This window comes from Phoenix dactylifera, unplaced genomic scaffold, assembly GCF_009389715.1.
Source record: "Phoenix dactylifera cultivar Barhee BC4 unplaced genomic scaffold, palm_55x_up_171113_PBpolish2nd_filt_p 000077F, whole genome shotgun sequence".
NCBI lineage: Eukaryota > Viridiplantae > Streptophyta > Magnoliopsida > Arecales > Arecaceae > Phoenix > Phoenix dactylifera.
In genome coordinates this window covers 1,580,856-1,603,426 of record NW_024067676.1, presented here as the reverse complement: position 1 = coordinate 1,603,426, position 22,571 = coordinate 1,580,856, and the positions used below count along the sequence as shown (strand labels likewise).

Genomic DNA, 22,571 nt, shown 5'->3' with positions numbered 1-22,571 from the left:
AAGGGGTGATACCATCGGGAATCCCAATGGCAAGAGGTAGACTACTTTCTCTTGTGCTTATAGTGATCCATCTAATTAGATGTCTGACTGTGCTGGGATTTGCAGTGTTTACTTTTCTTAAAAAGAAAGAAGTATCAAAGTAAGCAATCTATTGTCTGTAAATGAAATATAGGATTCTAGGGTGTAACTTTGAGCTCTATGTACACCGAACCCAACTCTAAGACTTCCATGCAACAAAATTTGGGCATGGTTTAGTTAGGTAAAATTGGTACAAATGGTTTTAAGTCAGAAGGAGCTAAGAGTCCATAATTTATGGTCAATCTTAGAGACTAGTTTCCTTTCCTTACAAGATAGGAGAGAGAAATACCTTCCTACCATTTTAAAACTTGACCTTTGTAATGGAGGGTGATATCTAGACTTATAACAACGGAAACGAGATGTTGAAAAATTAGGACCTTGATTGCTATTATAAGAAAAAGAGATGTCAAAATCTCGACTTGGAAGATTAACTACCATTTTAAGGAATTGATTTTTTTTTTTTGAGACTGGGATAAGCTAATCCACACCTTCTCGATCCAATACCCATGCCATTCTTGAGGCATGACTCTAACCAGAATTGCTAAAAAAAAGTAGATCTTTTATTAATTTTATATTAGATGATTTCTCGAAACATATCGATTAGCTCCAAGGGAGATGATAAGGATTATAGCTGAGATGAAAACTCAAATGGCTAAAGCAATACAACGCCACATAACATCATGAAAATCTTTCACATTGGAACATTCGATTAGGAATGAAGTACAACAATACAAATTACTAATAAGATAGAAATGAACATACAACGATATTCTAATTATCACATAAAGAACAAAGAACAAAGAACCATGTTAGCAGCCAAATAATCCCATTAAATCATCTAAAAACGTAAGCTTTGACCAGATGACAAGCCCTCTCCATTCTAATCATCTCATCAAAACTCAGAACACCCAACCATCACTACACCTATCAATTACAACAATAATACTAATGGTACAACTTGAACAATGCAAATCAGTCTAACGACCAACCCGAGCCTAATCCAACCAGGAAAATTTCCAATCCTAAGTCAACCCAACATTCTCAATCCAAGTGGAATTAGGGTTGGGTTGGGCGGGAAGTCCGTAATCATGTAGCATATTGTTCGAGTCGGACCCAGATCCGAGACACATATGCAATCGGCACGATGCAACGGAAACTATCGGTTTTGATTGAGCTATGGCATGGGATCCAAAATCAGCACAAGTGCAACCCTAGCTAGTCTTCCGCAAGCTACTACTTCCACTTCATTGTGGCCTAAATTTCTGCTCTCTACTAGCCTTGGCCACCTTGGAACAAGAAGCGGAAAGGAAAGCGAAGAAGGCCGAGAGGGCGCACATGGCCCAAGAGAGGACCAAGATGAGCCAGTCCTTGACGTTGGGCTTGGGGGGGTGGCCCCGGTCGGCCACCAGGAGGGCCCGGTAAACGGCCTCGGCCACGGCGTAGGCGGTGACCGGATCCGTCTCGTCCACCAGGGACCCGTCCTCGTTGGCACACGCCACGTCGTAGACCCCCACCGTCTCCGACACCCCCAAATACTCGCAGACTTGAACCCTTGTGTTGATCCGCTCTTCCGCGGTGAGCTCATCCCCATGGGTCAGCACCAAGATGGGGTTGTCATCTGTTATCATTAACAAAAGGAAAAAAAAGGGATTAAAATACTAAACAAATAAGGGTCACAGCCAAGGTTTGATATAATAAATAAATTTTTTTATATGAATAATCTCTTAAATATTAAATTTTGCATAAATATTCTTGTAAAATTAATATTTACATGTATATCTTTATACTTCTTTTACTTTTTTTTTTTTTTTTTGCATATATATATATCTCCTCCTAAGAGAATAAGGGAGGTCGGTTATTTTCTTATTGTTCAATCGGTCTATTTTTTATTGGATCTAGTTTAAATTATAAGTTCATTCCATACCGGACCAGACCGGAATAGGGTTATTTACATTCTTATTATGAGAAGGGGTCATTCGAGCGTATGTAAATAGATACTATGTTTACATATGGATCCCTACGTCGTTACATTCTATTTAGGATTAGGAATAGGCGTAATCGGACCTGCTTTTGACATATCTATCGTTATTTGGGTACCATATAAGGAACTGACCGTTAAAAAATTAACGGTTTTCAAATTAAAATTACTAAAATATTTTTAATGAGTAGATGTGCGGAAAAAAAATATTTATAAAACAATCACGATGAAAAACTTAATAGAATGGTAGTTACTTACCTGTTATTTTATTATAATGCTCTTCAATTACGGCTTACATGAATTCGTCATGATTTTTTTTTTTGTAAAGAAATGACATGAACATCTGAATTTTATCTACCTATTTACTCACACAAACACTAAGAGATAGGGGTTATAAAAAATTTAATAAAAGAAGAAGAAGAAGAAGAAGAAGAGGAACACCAAAAGAACTACCGTTATCACGGCCGTTATTTAACAACTGTTACTTATCACAGCAAAGGGCATCCAAAACCGTTACGGCTATTATAGCACGTGTTAACGGCTATTATAACACGTTATAACGGCCGTCAAGGGAGAGGGAGGGGGAAGACAAACTCACTGCAGTACGTTTGGATTGAAGGGGAGTGGAAGAGCCCGCGCGTGGCCTCAAGCGGCCGGAGGTCACCGGAGACGAGGGATTGGTTGAGCTCGGAGAGGTCGGCGACGACCATGGCGCAGTTGACCCGTCGCCGGACGAAGCGCTTGGCGGCCGCGACGGCGGAGGAGGGTCCGGCGGAGGCGGGATCCGGGAGGGCGGAGCCGCGGCAGGGCTGGCGGTGGCGGACGCCATCCTCCATCCACTCCGCCACCTCGACGAGACCCTCCGCCACCCGGTCGTAGTCGAGCCCCCGGGAGTCGAAGACGCAGAAGCCGTTCCGCGTCGACCTCAGAACGTTGTGCTCCTCCAAGTACTGCGTCCGCCCGTCCTTCCCTGCAACGTCGAGAATTCAAGTAGGAAAAATTTAGAGACGAGGTTTTGATGATAGCTGTCTCGAAAAATCGTAACTTTTGATCCGAAATTGGAAGAAAAGAAATCAAATCAGAGTGGAAACTATACTGTAACTAGCTCCGAAATCATCGCCTTTTTCTGAAAAAAAAATAAGGGGAAAAGCATGCCTAGTTCGAAAAAATTGAGTTTTTTTTCAGGAATTAGATCAATTTTTTTCATGAGAAGTTTAACTTCTTGAGCAAAGTACGGGAGGCTTCGTTCGGAAAAATTAATTTTTTTCAGGGAAGCGTCGGAAACAACAGAGCTTTTTTTGTGGAACAAAATTCATGCATACAGGGCGATCCCAGTTCGGAAAAATCAGAGCTTCGAGCCGAAGCATGGATTGGAAGCGAGGGAGCAAGCTATAAAAAAAGAAAAAAAAAAGATCACAGGTTCATTAAAAAAATCATTAGAATCTTTTTGCAAAACAACTCAAACTACGTCTAAAAAATCAGAGATTTCGGCGGAAATGTGGAAGTAAAGGGGGAAAAGGCCATACTCACATCAGAAATTTTAAGTTTTCTAAACTAACGCAAGCCGCAGCTCGAAAGATCAGAGCTTTTTTGATAAGAAATCCGCAGAAAAGCCGATCGATACCCCCGCTGAGGTTTTACAATTTTAAAACAAACCCAGTTCAAGAAAGCAGAACTTTCGGCCGGAAATAATGAGAAAAACAAGTAAATAAGAGGAGAAAACACATAACGACATAAAAGATCGCCAAATTTTAGAACAACAGCAAAAACCCAGTTTTCCCACAAAAAAAGAAAAAAAAAACCGCATCTTTGCAACAAGTACCGGCAGGGGAGGCGGAATGGGCGAAGGGGACGAAGCCGGACCGGCCGAAGACGGAGTACATGAGATTAACCAGCGAGCTCTTCCCCGACCCCGCAAAACCAAGTAGCAGTATCGTGATAACCGGCGGGATGTCGGTCTCCTGCTTCGGGATCCCACCGGCGGGGAACCAGAGATCCCCGGCTCTATAGGTAAGCAGCTTGTGCCGCAAATCGTCGAGCGACTCGTGCGCCAGCATCGCGAGCCTCTCCAGCTCCTTCACCACCCGGAGCCTTGGCGTCAGGCCGCCGGAGGCCCTGGAGGAGAAGACCTCCCCCCGCCCACCGCCGTCGAACTCGGGGAGGGACCGCCACCAGTAGACATAGCAGAAGAGTTCCTTGCGGTGGTGGTCGTCGTCGACGCCTCCGCCGCCGTCGATGAGGGGCGGTACGGTGCTTCGCATCCCCTCCGCTTCGTTCCGGCTTCGGTGTGTCTCTCTTTTTTTGTTCCTCTTCTCCCCTTTCTTGGGGGCTTCGCTCCTACACTCAAAGGCGGCTCCTCTCCCTCTCTCACTCTCTCTCTCTCTCTCTCTCTCTCCCCGTGCGGGGCTCTGCCGCGGTTCTTAGAAGGTGGGTTTTGGCGCAGTAGGGTGGATGCGAGTCGGAACTCATGCACGTAAAAGTGGTGCATTAAATATTCCGGGACCAATTTTAATTATTTCGTCCTACATTAGCAGGAACAGTTATCGAGTCCGAGAAGGTTCCCATGAAACTTTCAAAACCTTACCATGAGCAAAAGAGTGATGAATTGGCATTTAGCAGGGGTGGATTGCGCAATCTTGGTACGATGTGTTTAGGAATGATTTAAACCAAACTAAATCAGTACTCACAGACTTCCATATATAGATAGATATTGTGTCATATTCGACACATACATACATTCATACATATACACACAGATGGATAGAATTGGACCTTTCTATACAGCATCAAATTTAAGAACACCGGGGCTCTTCTTTCATTGAGAAAGGTTCCATGCCATTTTTCTATTTTGCTGCAATGCCTCCTTACATAAAGGGTTTCAGAGTTTATTGATAAGGGTATGGATTGTATCTTTTGTGCGAAAAAATGATTGATCTTCACGTTGCCGAAGTATCCTACACAACCGAGAACTAATGGGATTTTTTAAACCAACCTCCTCTTAGCTGAAGTTGAATCCATCAGATGGAAATGGGACCTGCTCGTTGTTCCCAAGTATCTTTGCAGCCTTCTTATGAATCTCGGCAATGCCGGCCATCAACTGCACTTACAAATTTAGCACTCCCAGTGGTGCTCAACTTCTCAGCTTCACTGGCCTTCATGATGTTTTCAAGACCTTCGAAAGAAACTGTTGACAATTCTTGGGTCAGGGCGGATGAGGAGATCGCACAAGGGCTTGATGCAGACCTAGCTCGTCGGAAATCTGAACCCCAGTTCACAGCAAGATCAAACTATGAGAGAAACTTCCAATTAGTGAACAAGTAGAACACAAAAAGACTGAAATGGCAAGCGCATGCTTTATTTGGTCGTGCATACCGCTGGAAGTTGCATTTGAGATGGCCAACAAAGCCTCGTTCTTGATATCAAACTCAGCAGTCTGCAGCAGGTGCAATGAAGAACCAATAGTAGCAACAGTAATTACAACATGGGATTTAGTGATAAAAAGTTGTCCTAGCATAACAATAAGAGGAATTCTGATGGGACAAAACAAAGGTTGTTGCACTAGGCACTCAGTAATTCAATGAAGAATAAATCTTTCATCTTTAACTGCAAGAATTTTCTTCAAGAAATTATGATTATGTCTACAGAAACATGATAATAGCTTCACTCACAAGGTCAAGCACACTGTTGGCAAACCTGACAATATGCAAAAGAAGAATGGTATCCAATCATGTCATTCACTTTCACCACCCATGCCTATATCTAAGGTATGCCGAACTGATCGGAACCGGTTGGTTCGGCCCATACCGAACCGGTGCCGACAGGCACCGGTACGATACAATATTTAAATTCGGTTCCGACCGAGTTTGGGTTGGAACTGATTGGTTCCGTACTTAAACCGGTGCGTACCGGCTCGGTACGAACCGATACAAGCCGGTTTCCACCGGTACAAGCTATTACCTCGTGCGGGGCAGCGTGCCCACGTGGGCTGGCAGCCCGCGTGGGCCATTTAACACCACAGCATCTAACACATCCGCACGCGGATGCATAGTTTTTTTTTTTTGCGTCCGCACGTCGCGTCTCTGGTTCGGTATCGGTTCCGAAACCGATACCATTGTCCACCGGTACGTCGGTACGGTCGGTCCGGCGAACCTTGCCTGTATCTGATCCTTGATTCCAGCTGTGATGTTTCATATGGTCCAGCAAGCTTCCCTCTTGGTGGATTTCTTATGATTGTATCTCAAGAGGCTTGGAAAGGAAAGGAAGTGTTTGATCATTGATAACACACTTTGTATCATGATATAGGTAACTGAGACCAGATGAAGAAGAACATCACAACTCAACATAAGCCAAATGTCCAAGAGTTTGACACATTCAAATCCAGCAAGTTTAGAGAAACTATAAGAGCTACAAAGACTGAAAGAGAGCTAATACCACATTGGCAGCCAGTGTGACATAACCATGATATCGAAACAGCAACTTTAAGACAATTAAAGTTATAGAAAAATGAAAGTCTCAATGAATAAATGAAGTATGAAATAAAGCCAATACATTGGTGATGTTTTGAGAAAATCATTTTTTTTTAAAAAAAAAGTAGGCAAAAATCAAAGGAGTTGCATTTGACAGGAACAATTATCATGCCTACGGATTCGACATGCATATAAGATTACATTGCAAGGAACTCTCAATATAGGTAGCAAGCATGCAAAATATGGGAGCTTGTTCATATATTGGCTTGGGTTCAATGATGGAAAATGCATTCTCATGGCAAATACAACAGTTTTCTGCCTCACATGCATCAGCACCATTTATATCTAATAGCGGCAGAGTTGAAACAGATGGCACCCTAAAATGTATCACTAATTCTTCTAGGTTTCCAGCAGCCACCTTTGTTCCAGTGTCGTCCAAGGTCTTTCATTGGTCTTCCCAAAAGAACTTCCTCAAATAAACACTACGTGTCAATTGCATCATGATGTGCAGTCAAGCTACAAAGGTAGCGACAGAGCAACTTCCAAGTGATCACCTAGTATCTAAAAGATATATCGCATCAACCAAATGAATCTCATGGCTATTTAGAGGCTATATCTACTTTTTTCATGAATTCTAGCAAATTCATTAAATTCATGTAATGTCAAGATTTTATTTTTCCATATTTCTACTACCATACTAAAAGAAACTCTCATCATGCATACCTCTCTCACATGACAAAGCTTTAGGATAACAAATATGGGTATGTACTTAGGGCTGGAAATGGGTTCGGGCCGGGCTATTGGCTAGGCCCGACAATTTTCAGGTCGGATTTGGGTTTAATTATAGAGCCCACTTTTTTTTCGAGCCAGGCTCGAGTATATCATTGACCCAGCCCGGGCCCAGCCCAAGCTCGAGACTGGATAAGACCCGAAATCCCCATGCCCTCTGGTGTCGGCTCCGGTCTATGAGAGAACTTATCGCTTCAATGATCACAGGAGGAGACAAGGCATCGGAGCTGGTGATGGAGCGGCTCCTGCAGCTCGTGAGGCGTACATCGACGTAGATTCAAAACAAAGGCTCAATATGAAGGAGGTGGTCCAATTGATCGAGGAGATAGCCACCGGAGGTGCAGACCAGGCGAAGGATGTCGAGGGCGGGTCGTTCGGACCACTGCCGTCGTTGAAGGACGGCCACGCCTACATAGCGCTGGGCGCACCGAAGCCTACGCCAGAATGCATGGGGAGTGGGGGGAGTACCAACGAGCAACAGACCGTCGATAACTTCTCTTATTCGGTCTATTCCCCAAACTCCCAAATACGGAATCCGATCGATCAACAAAATCCAATCCGGAGCCTAAGGCTAGAGTTCTCCTCATTCACCGTTCTCCACCTCTCCTCGTACTCGATTCCTCTTCTCTCCGCCTCCGCCGCCATTGAAGAGGTATCATGATCTTCTCTCTCAATCTCCCCACTTGGTTGGCCTAATTGGGCTTGGGCCGGGGTTTCGTATTTTTGGGCCTAAGCCCGGCTCGAAGCCCGAAAAAATATTTCGGGCCGGGCTCGAGTAGGGGTGTGGCTCGGCCCAGCCCGGTCTATTTCCAGCCCTATATGTACTCATTTCATGTAGAGACCTATGATATTATACACAATGATACTAAGAGAAAGCTTGGTAGAGAGAATAATTGTTGTTGCAACTATGTAGCTGATTTTTTTCATTAATTCTATCACAAAACTGTCACAAAACAAAGTTAACCATAAAATAATGGTTGTTAAGATGCAAACTTAAGATCTCAAAGCCGTAAGTCTGCAAAGTAGGGATATGGCAGAGACAGTGTGGTGACTGGATGAGTTGGCTGATGAAGTTAACTGGCAATAGAGCAAATTTGTTAACACGATAAATAAACACTGCCCTCCTATGAAGTACATGCCCAGCAGTGCCACATATAGAGTGATGGTGCAACTAGATGCAGATGATGATAAGAATATGTGCGCAGGCAAATCGATTAAATAATAACCAGCAATGCATTCATAGCATGGCTAAAGAGGAAACATCTTAAAGCAGGAAATGCTGAAGTTAGAGAAGCTACCAAAGGATTCCAAGTGTGGACGGTGAAGTAAGGAGTTTCAGTGCAACCATCTAGTGACTGATGCAAGTATGAAGAATTGAAGATGGCCCAAATATGGACTGTGATATTAACAAACTTCTACACAAGAAAAAAAATTGATAAGATGTTTCAGGCACAACACTTATGCACTTATGAAAGCACAGATTAATAAAAAAAAGGTAATTGAACTTCAGTTTAGAAATACAGACAAATTGTATTGTACTCCAATTAATGTATTCTTAAGTCTTTGATCTGCTTATTCATCATATTTATGAGGTTAAAAGGAAGCATAAACCAGACCAACCGAAGACAATTTTCGTTTTAAATCCATGAATATTAACTTTTGGAGCACCTTCCAACAATCTGATGGTCGTGATGACGGCTTTAGTTATCGGGGGAAACAGAATAAAATTTGAGTTTTGAGTATTAGAAATCTAACATGTAATTACATATATAGAAAAAAAATTAAAGAGAGAAGGGATACTGAGAGAATACTTTTACTACTTTACTGTCTTCCACTGACTGATGTTTATGCTATACGATGGCTAACCATATTCTCCATGGTTGAACCAAAAGTGGTTCTGCCTGATTATATGGTCAAAATCATGTAGTGATTATCTCTCAACTCCAAGGCTCTATTTGGACACATCTTACTTGTTGAATATCTCTTGCATGAGGGGAGGGTGAAGAGAAAAGTGGAGTGAGAAAGCCAGGAAGGAGTATGTAGGATCAGGAGAAGCCGCCAATCACACTATCCCTGTAAAGCATGATTTACATTATCCATAAAATTTAAGGATTTCAAATTTGATGGCTTCCCTCAATAGGCCCTTTCTTCCCCTTCTGGACTACTCGCACTGCTCCTTGTGATGCATTTGTGATATCAGCAACTAAGCAATGTCCACATCCAAACAGAGCTTAAGTCAAGTATAAGTCAAGCATAACTATTGAAGCGCATATGACATCTGATGCTAAAAGTTGAATTTGTAGAACTATCCAGCTCACAGTTTCCAGCTTCGAAATAAAAAGTGACAAAAAAGTGGAATTAACAACTTTGACAGCATAGAATTTTCTAAAATGTTCACGCTCTAGACCTTGACTATAAATTCTCTGTACTTGATTTAGGAATCACATCAGTGATCCAATATCATTGAAGATTTGAGCACAGTAAATGAGACGATGCCACAGGCCTGATTGTTAAATTCCATCCCACATAACAGTTTTATCATGGAAAAGCATACAGAGAGAGATAAAGTATCCCTTATAAATAATAACAGCAGATAAAGATCTGTACATCTTTCCAAATTATTTTGATAGTGATGTTAGTCATGTTTATAGCTATTGTTGGAGGGTTATTGCCCACTACCATGGTACTTCTTTTCTGTTCAGAAAGAATATAAGGCATAGCTAAAGAGAGTGTAACATAACAAAAATGCGTGAATATGGATAAATGCAGTAGGTCCAGGGCAAAACCCAGCCATTTTCCCAACTTGTTGCTTATGCTTGATGCACTCACAATATCTGAGGTCAATTGTTGTATGGGGAGGCTCAACTACTTTTCCAGGTAAAAAAAGTTTTAAAATATTCTGATATATGTAAATATAAAGAGGAGTATATCAGTAAGATTTTTAAAAGAAAATGTTAATAGAAACAGGAGTCCAAGAAATCAATCTTCAAGTTTAAAACTTAAAAGGGAGCAAGAAGTCAATCAGCAACATGATTTCAGTTAGCATGTTTTGAAATGCCATTTGTTTGAATTAGCTAACGTGCTCGATCAGAAAACAGCGGTTATTTCACTAAACAATTCCCATAGTCACTGAAATGAGAAACAAATGCTACTGTCGTCAAAATCCCAAAGGTTATATCAGATATAAAGTGTAATTTGCAAAAAAAAAAATAGAAAATCAGAAGATCTGTTCAAACAATAGAAACATTGAGATGTTGATGATAGTGTGCATGGGAATGTTTGCATCCATATAAGCGAGTGTGCACGTAGGCCATGTGTGTGTGTGCATATGTCTTTCTGCACGCATGCATGTGCATGCTTAATCACAGCTTTTCCATGATAATAATAATTTGAAAGGGAGAAAACTTCAGGAGACTGTTCGAGAACAAACTTACACATAAATGAAGTCCACTTAACCATTTAAAGTCATCCTAGCTATCTTTTGCAACACTAATGTAAAGATGGAAAATTAGTGTATCATATTGAAAAGCAGGCGCCATCTTCCCCTCATCAGTAAGCCATGAATTGTATACATTAATTTCCATTCCGTGATGTCCCATGGCATTGAACTGACAGCAGTTTGAAAGGAAGTGCATAATTAGCTATTTATTAAAAAAGAGAAAGCAAGAGGTAATGCACAAATCACCAGAAAACCTGCAACTGAATTTTCTGGAAAATACTGGAAATTGAAATGTTTAATTTTGGGTACTTAAATGAGTTCACTTGTCAAATGTAAAATTAAAAATTTCCAAGAACAAAACCAAGCAGAAAATGACGAAACACCATGGTATCAATATGTAAAAGTCTTAGTCACCTTGTACAAGATAATGCATAAACTCCACCATCCTCGTAATATTGTTAAACATGGACGCAGATTGCTGCCATCTCAACCTGGTTAGGTTGCACCTTCACTGAGCGCCTTCAGTTATTGTCAGCTCAAGAATGAAGACATTTTATATTGGTCCAAATTTCAGATTTAAGATCATAACAGACCACCAAAAGTGAATACGTGCTCCCTAATTGGTGCCTGATTTATAAATGTCAACTCAAGCAAGATAAGATTAGTCATTCCAGGACCTTATCACTATCAAAAGATTAAATATACAAGCAATTCATAAATGGCATAGACTGATAAGAACCATGCTGCATACTCTCTCTCTCTCTCTTCCTTATGTACATGCTTTTTCACATGGTATCAGAACACTGTGCTCCATATTGTAACCACTTCTTCCTCCGTTTCCTTTTGATTCTTTTTTCATTTTTCCTTTTTGCACCTGAAGCATGGTTGTTTGGCAATCTCAAGAGTAAAGTTGATTGTTGAAGAAATCCAAAACATTCTTAAATAAAAAATATCAGATTCTTGCTGTCACTTCTTTCTGGATTGATTCTGTTATTGCAGTAACTTTTGACATTCTGTTATCATTTTCATTCTACTACATCTAGTTTGTCACTGAACATGACAAACCATAAAATAATGATTCATATCTTTTTCTGTAATTCATTTGGCCTCTGGTCTGGTTCAGAAGCTTCTCCTTCCATCAATCAAGGCCTTCTAATGCAAAACTGCCAGTATATCGAAAAGCAAAGCCACTCTGGGCAAAGAAAGATGCATTCGCAGGTTCTCTTCCCATCAATCTGGACCTTCAGATGCAAGATTGCAGATAACTTCAGAAGCCACTCATCTTTGAGCTCTTTAAAACATTAGATAGCGAAGCTCAGCTATGCCCATCAAGGTCAGTGAATGGTTTAATGCTTCCACAAAAAACCAGAATTCTGCAAGCCTCATCTGATCATCGTTGCCACAAAAGCCCCCACCAGTAATTTCCTCGTGAGCAACACCTGTTCTAGAACAGTTGGAACCAGATTCTTTATCCATTAAGAATTCTTTGCTCCTGACCATCTAGCAGTTTAGCAGAGATTCTTTCTATGAATCCCCTCACAAGATAAATACAAAGTCACCAATAATCTCCACAAGAACAAACACCATTTTTAAAATGGTGGAACCTGTTTCCATCTCTTATGTCAATTTCTCTTTCAGTAACCTTGGATACGAACTTGATAAAAGTATGGCAGTCACCACAAATTCGGAGGTTCTTCATAATTTGCATTGGTGTGCCATTGGGTGTTGTCAGGAGACTATAAGCAACAGCTAGTTTCTCACTGTGGTAGAGAAGAGCATTCTCCTTCTGCTCCTCCTCCACATCATGAAGAACAAATTTGGTGTCAGGAACATAACCTGTATCTTTCAGTTTCCTATACAACTCCTTCAGAGTAGCACGTATCTCCTCAATCTGCTCATGCTGCTTATCTCCAGTGACAAAATAGTGCATCTTGTTTCTTATTTGCATCCAGCTGCACCCTGGCACTTTTGTCACACCTCGCTCCCTCATCAGCTTCCTCACCTCTTCAACTTCATCCCACATCCCAAGAGATGCATAGATATTTGATAGTAAAACATAATTTCCAGAATTCTGTGGCTCCATATCAAACAGCCTTTCAGCAACCCTTCTGCCAAGTTCCACATTCTGATGGATTCTGCAAGCACCAAGCAGTGCTCCCCAGACTACAGAATCTGGCTCAATAGGCATGTTCTCTATGAATGCTTCAGCTTCATACAAGTGACCAGCCCGGCCAAGAAGGTCCACCATACAGGCATACTGCCCCTCCAGTGGCATGAGCCCATAATCTCTGTTCATTGACTTAAAATAGTGCCATCCTTCATCGACTAATCCAGCATGGCTACAGGCACATAAGAGCCCCATGAAAGTGATCTGGTTTGGCAAAACTCCTTCAGATTTCATCAGCTCAAAAATCTCAATGGCTTCTCTCCCAAAACCATGCTGACCGCAGCCTGCAAGCACTGAGTTCCATGTAACTATGTCACGCTCCACCATCTCATCAAAGACCCAGAAAGAATCAACACAGCCACACTTAAAGTACATTGTTATCAAAGCATTGCCCACAAAGAGTTCCAAAGCATAACCCAATTTAATAGCAAGGCCATGGATCTGCCGACCTAGCTTCGTGGCACCCAAGCTCCCACAAGTACTAAGCAGGCTAGTTATTGTTGACGAGTTGGGTAAAATTCCTTCACGTAACATTCTGAGGAATAGTTTCAAAGCCTCATTCCCATGTTCAGCTTGTACATATGCTGAAATCATGGCAGTCCAGGACACTACATCTCGATTGGGCATCTTATCAAAAGCAGTTCGTGCATCCTCCAACATATAGTTCTGAGATAGTGCCACAATCAAAGAGTTCCAGGATACAGTATCTCTCACTCTCATCCAGCTAAAAACCTGACTTACATCTTCCATCTTCCTGCACTTTGCATACATAGAAATCAGACCATTGCTAACAAATGAATTGAACTGAGAACCAGCCTTAATTGCAAGAGCATGCAACTGTTTGCCCATCTCGAGAGATCCAATGTTAGCACAGGCAAAGAAACCACTGGTGAAACTTGAAAGGCTGGGCAGCATCCCGAGCCCATGAAGCTCTGACAGAAGCTCCAGAGCTTCCTCACTCCGCCCATTCTGTGCATAGCCAGCTATCATCGCGGCCCATGAGATTGCATTCCTTACGGGCATTCTATTAAATAACTCCTCCGCCTTATCAAGCATACTGTTCTGTGCATACCCAGCAATCAAGGCATTCCAGGACACCACATTAGGGTTTGGAATCTGTTCGAATAGGAGTCTTGCCTCGTGAATCCTACCATTTTGAGCAAAACCAGTCAGCAATGCAGTCCGAGAGGCGATCGACTTCTCGGGGTCCCTCTCATAAACAGAGAGAGCATCATCCAACCGTCCAACATGCGAGAAGGCAGCAATCATAGTGGACCAAGAGTATTCATTCCTCTCCGGCATTCCCTCAAAGAACTTCACTGCCATGTCCAACCCTGCACTCTCTCTCGTGTATGCATTTAGCATCGCGGTGCCCACAACCACATCCCCCTCAAAATCAGCCTTGATCGCAAGCGTCCGCAGGTTCTCGAGCAGCTTGAGGTCACCGAGACCAACAACCGCAGAGACAGCGGCGGCAAAATTGGCCTGGTCCGGGCTCACTCCCTCGCGGTGCATTCTAACAAAAACCCTCCACGCCTCGCTGTGGTCATCAATCTGAGCATACCCAGAAATCATCACAGTCCAAGAAACCAGATTCCTCTCTGGCATATTTTCAAAAAGTCTTCGAGCTTCCCCCATCCGATGCGCGTGGCAATACCCGGTGATCATAGAGTTCCACGACACAATGTTCCTCTCAGGCATTTCATCGAACAAAATCCAAGCATGCTTGATGTCCCCATTCTGGACATACCCACTGATCATGGCATTCCAAGAAACCTCATTGCGCTCCGGCATTGAGTCGAACAGGAGGCGAGCCTCGTCGACGCGCCCGTTCTTGGCGTACCCGGAGACTAGAATGGTCCACGTCCTGGTATTCCTACCAGCGAAGGCATCGAAGAGAGAGCGAGCCTCCTCCATCATGCCGTTCTGGGAGTACCCGAGGATCATGGAGTTCCAGGTGATGGTATCCCTGTGCGGCATCTCGTCGAACAACCGGCGGGCTTCGCTGGCATGGCCGAGGCGCGCTAGTTCTCGGATCCTGGAGCTGTAGACGGAGAGGTCTCTTCCCGAATTTCGATACACGGGGAGGGCAGAAGTGGAGATAAACCGGAGAAGAAGACGACGACGACGAACCATGGGATGAGAACAAAGGAAGGAGTTCCTCCCCCATCTGAAGACCACCGCCATGGAATTGGCGGAAGACTGAAGCCTTTTTCTCGGCAGTCGGAATTCTTTCAGATTTCGGTAGCCAAACTCGCAGCACGTGTATCGAACGGCTCTGATTAATGACCATCAGGTGTAACTCCAGAAGGGCGGGACGAAAAGGGCAAGAATACTAGGTGAAATGTGTATCAATGGATGTTAGCTATGTATCACCACACAGAAAAGACTTGGGTGTATATCACTTTGACAAACGTTATATATTAACAAAATATCAATTTACAGTTTCAAATATCTATCGATAAAAATATATTTACGTGTATCAAGAAATTGTTAGATATGTATTAGGATATTGAGAGCTTGAGAGGTGTAAGTTGCAGCTGGCGAGCCAACACTTTACTCAGGCTGGGGCGACAGTAGGAGGAAGATCATGTTAAGAGACGTAAATGAAGAAAAGGAACCAAAGTTTATTCATCCATCAACAACTTTCTTTCTTCTCCGTTCAAGAACTACAGGAACTACAATCGCCCCATCCAGAAAAGAAATGAGGCACTTTGATAGCACTTCACCCTTCATCCAACAAATAAACGAGGTTTTTTATATTTCAGGCTCCGTATCAAATAATATCAAAAACGAATAAAGAATACTGCAACACAAATTTATTGAACTGGCCACGAACTGATAGAAATGTTTACAATTAGATTTGAATGAATTTAAATTCTAAATTGTTACAAAACTCGATATACAGTCAGCATCCTTTCACATACGATCCAAACACTTACCCACAGTTGAAGATCCAAACACTTACCCACAGTTGAAGAATACGAGGATTGAAAAGATCCAGAGACTTTCGAAGTTTTGAAACCCTTGGAACCTTATAAAAAACCTAATTTTATACCGCATAAAGGAAAGAGATTGGGGCAAATATTGCAATGAAATACGGTGAAAACCAATAAATAAAAGATACAAAATACAGAAGGCCAATTAAACATAAACTTAATACTTTAGTGTACACATTTAGTGGGGGCAAAAAAAAGTCGATAAACCACTAGCAGAAGTAACAACGCGTTGAATAATTATAATCAAGAGTCCACACCAAGCAATAAAATTTGACCGCATCCAGCTTGAACCAATAAAAGTGGACACAAATAAGATACTTCAATTCCATTTCTCAACGTTTTGAAGTTGCTGTGACTTGCACGACATGCTACAATACACTCTATCAGAAAGGTCAAACAAACGACCCCTTCAAGAGAAACAAACCAAGAATGGACCCTATTAAACCTCTAAAAGAGAACTCATGCTATACATGAGGTAAAAAGACTATAACCTGTGTTTTATAATCACCTGCAACATGCAACAACACATACTTTTTGACTCAAAGTGGGCCAAATATTTTCCACTCCCTTTCTGACATTCATAGACCATCAGGCTAACCTCATATCCACTGGTAGGAAGCCAGAGGAGCTAGACCAATAAGACTTGTCTCAGAACCAGAATGCACCCTGGAATGATGTCTGCCATAAAACCTGCTCCTTTATTTGGTAGAACCTTCATCAACGCTTCAGACTGGACCGACTGGACCCGACCGGACAATAACACAAGACTCCCCCGACCGACATTTGAACAGGCCCCATCAACATTGCTGGGACACCATCCTTCAATGTCTGCAGAAAATCCAGCAGGTTGGGCACAATGCAATCTTCTATTACTCAACAAAAACAATTGAACTTAGGCCATTTAACTCAGGTGTTAAAACAGAAGAGAACTAATGTTATATCTTACACCATCTAACCTTTCAACTGAAGTTGAATCCACCAGATGGAACTTGGACCTGCTCGTTGTTCCCAAACTGGAACCCACTTTGAGCAGCATCACCTGTAGGCATGGCATCATCTTCCTCCTCCAACCAATATGTCTCGAGGATCTTTACAGCCTTCTCATAGATCTCTGTGTTGTCATGGCTCTGAAGATTCTCAATCTTCTCTAAGCCCTCAGCTTCATCAATCATCTGCGCATACAGGTTCACACCCGCAGTTGCACCTAAGTTCTTTTCGGCCTCGCCAACCTTCAAGATGTTCTCGAGCCCTTCCAAACAAACAGTAACAATTCTTGGGTCAGGGCAAACAAGGAGATCACACAACGGCTTGATGCAGCCCTGGCCCACTAGAAACCTGCACCGCAGTTCACAAGCAACCATGTCAAGTTATAAGCTATGAGGAACATCCAAATGTGAAAAACAGCATGGAAGTTTCTAGACTGTCAAACACATACTTAATTTGATCATGGGTACCACCAGAAGTTGCATTCGAGATGGCCCACGCTGCCTCCTTCTTGATATCAAATTCAGCAGTCTGCAGCAGGTGAACTAAAGGACCAATGATACCAGCAGCAATCACAGCCTGTAATTCAGTTGTATCAATTATTCTTAGCACAATAGTAAAGGAATTTTGGTAGGGACGAAGAAAAAAGTTGTCGCACTAGATACTTAATAATTCAGAGAAATATAAAACTTCCTATATTTAACTTCCGAGTCTCTTCAAGAGAATATGCTTGTGTCTCTAAAAACACAAGTGGACTCATTCATGATATGTAAATGAAACAAGATATGTAATTAAATGTCTTTCATTTTCATCATCCATACCTGTATCTGATCCTTATTTCCAGCTGTGATATTTGAAATGGTCCAGCAAGCTTCCTTCTTTATGGATTTCTTATGATTGTGCGTCAAGAGGCTCAGGAGGCAAGGAAGTGCCTGATAATTGATAACATACTGGACAGGGGCAAAATATATTGTTTCATGACATCATGACATAGAATATAAGATTAGAGGGAGGAACAGTACAGCACAGTCTAAGCAGAATTTCTTCAAAACAAGAGTCAACACATTCGAATGCAAAAAAAAAAAAAAAAATCCAGTCATCACTTAATTAAAGTAAAATTCAAATTTAGGAATGACATGCACTAGGAGAAAACTGATATGATGTGGAGAACAAATGTGGCATAATTACCAATATTGAAACAGCAACTTTAAGCTAACTAAAGCTAAATTTGAAATAAATTCTTTAGCTATAAAAAATACATGAAAAATGTACTAGTGATATTTAAAGAAAACTGAGTACCAAAAGAAGGAACATGCACGCATCATCATGCCATATTTAGCAAAAAATGTGGAACATTGGTGCTTTTTGACTTTCGGATATCAGCTAGGCTCAAAAACAGAAAAAGTATAGATTCGTGGAACAAATTGTAATATTTCTGCCACACATTCATCTGATACCAACAAAGTGAAAATAGATAGACTAAAATGTGTCATCGTTCCTTGTCAGCTTCCCATAGTCATCTCAATTTCCAACATTTACTGATTTATCGATCTTCCCAAAAGAAGTTCCTCAGATAAACAGAAATTGTCCGCCTGTATCATAACATGCAGGAAAGATACACAGGAAGCAGCAAAGAAGAATTTCTAAGTGACTCAATAGAACCTGAAAGATATAAACACAAGAAAACCATTGCTATTCCAAAGCTATTTGTTGTAATTTATGGATACTTCTTGTAATGACCCAGGACCTTATCCGAAAAGGCTAGCCAGAGAACTGTTATTTTGATTCCTTGGCCTTGTATAAGTGACTAAGATCTCCTTGAGGCACAGTTAATTTGGGACTAAACATGTGTCCAAAATGGGTCCTCACACCCTCCTCTTGTTTTAAGCCTTGGCATTCTCGTTAGACTATCAAATTAAATCCAGTTGCAAACACCACAATTGGCTAATGGACAGCCCCAAATGTCCCAAGCTGCAGCTCCCCTAGCACACATAGATCATGGGTCAGATCCACTCTGATCACCAAATTCCACTACTTGCTTTGGTTTTCACACACAATAATTATCTAAAGGGCAATAACAAACTATCCTAAACAAACAAATTATGTCGTAACCTGTTAGGGACATTTAAATTACACAAAGAAACGTGGCCACCACCAGAATCACACACTAGTTGCACAAGGTTTTCAACTGAAAGCACGATCATTACTTTGTGATTTTGCTGAGAACCATGAAAATATTAAAAAATTCTACTAAGGACTTGTAACTTGTACAAAATTTGGTTGACATTGATCTTGGTTACGACCTAACTTCTCCATCTCATCAACATCAATAAATTCTACCCTTTCAAAGACATACCAAGCAGGTTTTTAAATGCCCAACCAAGTAACTAGAGGACATCCATACATTTACACACAAATGCACTTGGAGTACCACCTCCAACAACATTAGCATACAAGATTCTAAGATGAATCTAAAAGGTAGCTTGTGGTACACCAAAGATACCCTAGACTTCAGATGTTAACATGCTTTCTGATTTACCCCACTTCTCCCTTTATCCAGCTCCCCAGTTCCTTCAAATCCTTCTTTGTATAGAAGCAATAGTCAAACCAGTCCAAATGAAACCATATAGAGCCACAGGGAAAAAACATCACAAAAAAAAGTGGAAGCCAAACAAGAAATTGATGCTAAATAAATCCAAGCAAGGGTCAATGCACATTGATAAAGGGCACTGCAACTACCACTAGCAAGGGTGTTGCAGCTTCCTCAAATTCAAAAAAAAAAAGTTCTACAACAATGGCCGCAAATCAACATTCAAACATGCTATAAGCATCAAGCTGAGGAATATCCATTTGTTTCGTGCAGAATTTACATCATCCAGAGTTGTCAGTGCACAACAAATAAAAACATCAGAGAAACTTGTCAACATGCTTCTCAAATTCTAATTAGCATCTCATAAGAGTATATACTTGTTGAAAGGCATCAAGCATTAAAGGATATTCTAAAAGAAAGCAAAGAAATGATACAAATTAGATGATCAGTGCTCGTTCAGATACCTGTGTCTGCACGTCGTCTCCAGTGACAATGTTACCAACAGTCCGTAGAGCTGGAATAAGCACCGAAGGTGAAGGATGCCTGAAAAGATAAGACACCAAATTAAGAGGACATTCAGAAGAAAGTAAAAACTCTGATAAAAGTTATAAACAAATAAAAAATACATACATAAGCAGCTCTACAAGCCGAGGGATGACACCCGCTTCAATTACAGCTTGGATTTTGTCATTGGTACCATCTGACAAATATGACAGTGCCCAGCATGCATCAGTGAGAACTTCCTCGTCATTTGAATGAATGAGGCGCTCAAGTGCAGGAAGAGCTGGCTTAACCTGCTCATCAATAAAATACAAGCCTTTGATACAATCATACAGATTAAAAGGAACACATTGCCAGATTATAAAGAACATAATAATATAGCCAACAGCCAGACCTGCTCAAAAACTGGTTGTGGTTTTCCCCTGCAGAAATTCGACAGAGTCCATGTGGCATTCCTCAACATTGAGAGTTTGGCATGCTCGTTCAGTTGAGCCAACAGTGGAATCAATGCGCCATTGGCCAAAACAAGATCACGGCATCTTGGGGAATCACCAGCAACGTTTCCCAAAGCCCATACCGCCTAAAATTCAGTATAGGGTCACATAATAAGCTAAAATGAAAACCCGCAAAAACTAATCCTTTTTTAGCGTTATCAACAAGGATATCATGAAAAAAATCCAGATTCTCAATTTACAGATCTCTATACACCTGCTCGCGGACATCATCGCTGGGGGAACTTAGAAGCTTAACAAATATCGGAACAGCCCCGTGATCTATCACGACCTTGGTATTCTCTGAGGTCCCTGAGGCGATGTTGGTGAGTGCCCAAGCTGCTTCAAACTGTCCAAATTATTCAGAACAAGCAAAATATTAGAATGAATTAAACAGCCAACAGCATAAACGCGCATGACCAAATTAAATTAGCTTCAACAGAAGAAATTCTTGCCTGAAGTTGGGGAAAATCTTCCCTTGTAAGGAATTCCACAAAGCGGGGAACCACTCCAGATTGGATAACCTCCTCAATTGGAGGGCTTCGTTCTATTTTTTTTTTATAATAATACAATTACAACAGTCAATTTCTCGGAAATAAAAAATCACAACTGAGAATATATTATTGAAGAAAAGGTACCGTAAAACCATTAAAATTGAGGGAAAAAGAGAAATCTTTGATCAATCCTTTACCTATAGATAGAAGCTTTCGGAACTGAGTGGTTGCCTCAAGCTGCAGCGTGCTGTCGTCCGAATAGACACCCGCCACCATCGCCGGAAGGCTCTCCAACTGCGAATTCGAACACAGTATGAAAAAACAAAAAAAGTCCATGAGACCTAAATCCAAAAACCCTAGCCCTAGAGCTAGAATAACCCTAACAGGCCCATCAATCAGGCCGATCTCGCGATCCAGAAGACTAGAGCAGCAGATCAAAATGAAAAATGGATTCACCTTCTTCTCGAGAGCGGACGCGTGTAACGCGGGAGGGGGGAAGGGCTGGGCCTGCATGCCCTCGCGGCGCTTCTTCTGGAGGCTCTCCTCCCGTCGGCTCTTCCGGATCTCCACCATGTTGTCCTCCCTCCGCCGCCGGCCCTCCTCCGCGTCCACCGCCACCTTGTACCGGTTCCGGCGGACCTCCGCCCGCTCGCTTGGCCTCAGCGACATGGCACCCGACCCCGGAGAACGAAGAAGAAAGACCTGGAAGAGAAGAACACCGGACGAAGAAGCGGAGGGCCGAGGGCTATACCCTAACCCTAGCGCAGTTCGTATGAGAGAAAGCGAGACAGAGAGAGAGAAGAGGACTGGAGGAGAACAGAAAAGGGCAAAGGGTTCTTTTTTATAGGTTGAAATGAGAGACGCCACGGCCGACGGGAGACGAAAAAACCCTAGAATGCTAATACTTTGAGATAATTTCAAACCAAACGGAACCCCCGACCCACCCGAATAATTTCTTGTGGGTCCCGCTTGCTTTTTTTTATTATTATACTGTCTTGGGCGAACAAGTGGGTTAGACAGACATTCGTGGTTATTTGGAAATAATTTCCAGGCGACGGTAGAATGGTAGATGTGGAAAAAAATCGTGGTAACGTGCTCTCGAGAAAGAATGTAACTAATCGGATACCGGGTACGTGGCAGGTATTGCTTATCGACTACGGTTACGCAAGGTTGCTACAAACTGACACCAGATTGACGCCCATCTATGACATGTTCGGGCCACGCGGCATCTTGGGGTAGAGGTTTAGGTCGGTTAAAAGTTCGAGGGCAAAGGTGGTGGGGATGGAAAGAATCGCGGTATCGTGCTCTCCGGGGAGAAGATTAGGTAAACCTCATCTTGAGGATGTGGCGAGTGACGATTGGCTGTTATTTGACTCGAGGGTCGGTTCGGGAGTGAGCGCTCGTCTTCCACGTGCCGTATTGTAGCTTAACTAGATCTGGTTTGGTGTAAATTTTACGTAAGAAAAAAGGGTCATGAACTGTGACCATATTTACAAGTTAGTAACATTTGAACTACGAACGGGGGGAGGGATCTCGGCCGTTGGATGGTAAAGGTTGGGCGGTGGAAGAGAGCATCACGGGAATCTGGTTACGGT

At 42.0% G+C, this 22,571-nt stretch overlaps 3 protein-coding genes across 12 annotated transcripts; all 3 read right to left on the bottom strand.

The window, feature by feature from the left end:
• Positions 1-887: 887 nt before the first annotated feature.
• Positions 888-4,652, bottom strand: LOC103698753. The gene is made up of 3 exons (XM_008780797.4): positions 3,879-4,652; positions 2,655-3,026; positions 888-1,696 (listed from the first exon to the last, which is right to left on the bottom strand). The coding sequence occupies exons 1-3, from the start codon at positions 4,315-4,317 to the stop codon at positions 1,323-1,325; spliced, it is 1,185 nt and encodes a 394-aa protein (XP_008779019.2). The 5' UTR covers positions 4,318-4,652; the 3' UTR covers positions 888-1,322.
• Positions 4,653-4,813: 161 nt separating this feature from the next.
• Positions 4,814-15,893, bottom strand: LOC103721672 (pentatricopeptide repeat-containing protein At4g02750-like). 8 transcript variants are annotated; one of them, XM_039116307.1, is made up of 4 exons: positions 11,165-15,893; positions 8,610-10,919; positions 5,429-5,489; positions 4,814-5,343 (listed from the first exon to the last, which is right to left on the bottom strand). In XM_039116307.1, exon 1 carries the CDS (start codon positions 15,102-15,104, stop codon positions 12,306-12,308), a length of 2,799 nt encoding a protein of 932 aa, XP_038972235.1. In that variant the 5' UTR covers positions 15,105-15,893; the 3' UTR covers positions 4,814-5,343; positions 5,429-5,489; positions 8,610-10,919; positions 11,165-12,305. The 8 variants fall into 8 exon arrangements, with proteins under 8 accessions (XP_038972235.1, XP_038972233.1, XP_038972232.1 ...); XM_039116305.1 differs by having other exon boundaries at positions 4,814-5,315; XM_039116304.1 differs by having other exon boundaries at positions 4,814-5,315; positions 5,429-8,723; positions 10,746-10,919.
• A 323-nt stretch (positions 15,894-16,216) lies between these two features.
• On the bottom strand, positions 16,217-21,858 carry LOC103721674 (importin subunit alpha-1b-like). 3 transcript variants are annotated; one of them, XM_008811971.4, is made up of 11 exons: positions 21,433-21,858; positions 21,174-21,270; positions 20,938-21,029; positions 20,700-20,831; positions 20,386-20,571; positions 20,121-20,284; positions 19,955-20,033; positions 17,722-17,850; positions 17,352-17,479; positions 16,863-17,251; positions 16,217-16,744 (listed from the first exon to the last, which is right to left on the bottom strand). In XM_008811971.4, exons 1-10 carry the CDS (start codon positions 21,643-21,645, stop codon positions 16,876-16,878), a joined length of 1,596 nt encoding a protein of 531 aa, XP_008810193.2. In that variant the 5' UTR covers positions 21,646-21,858; the 3' UTR covers positions 16,217-16,744; positions 16,863-16,875. The 3 variants fall into 3 exon arrangements, with proteins under 3 accessions (XP_008810193.2, XP_008810194.2, XP_008810191.2); XM_008811972.4 differs by having other exon boundaries at positions 16,217-16,782; positions 16,873-17,251; positions 21,433-21,857; XM_008811969.4 differs by having other exon boundaries at positions 16,873-17,251; positions 21,433-21,857.
• Positions 21,859-22,571: the final 713 nt, after the last annotated feature.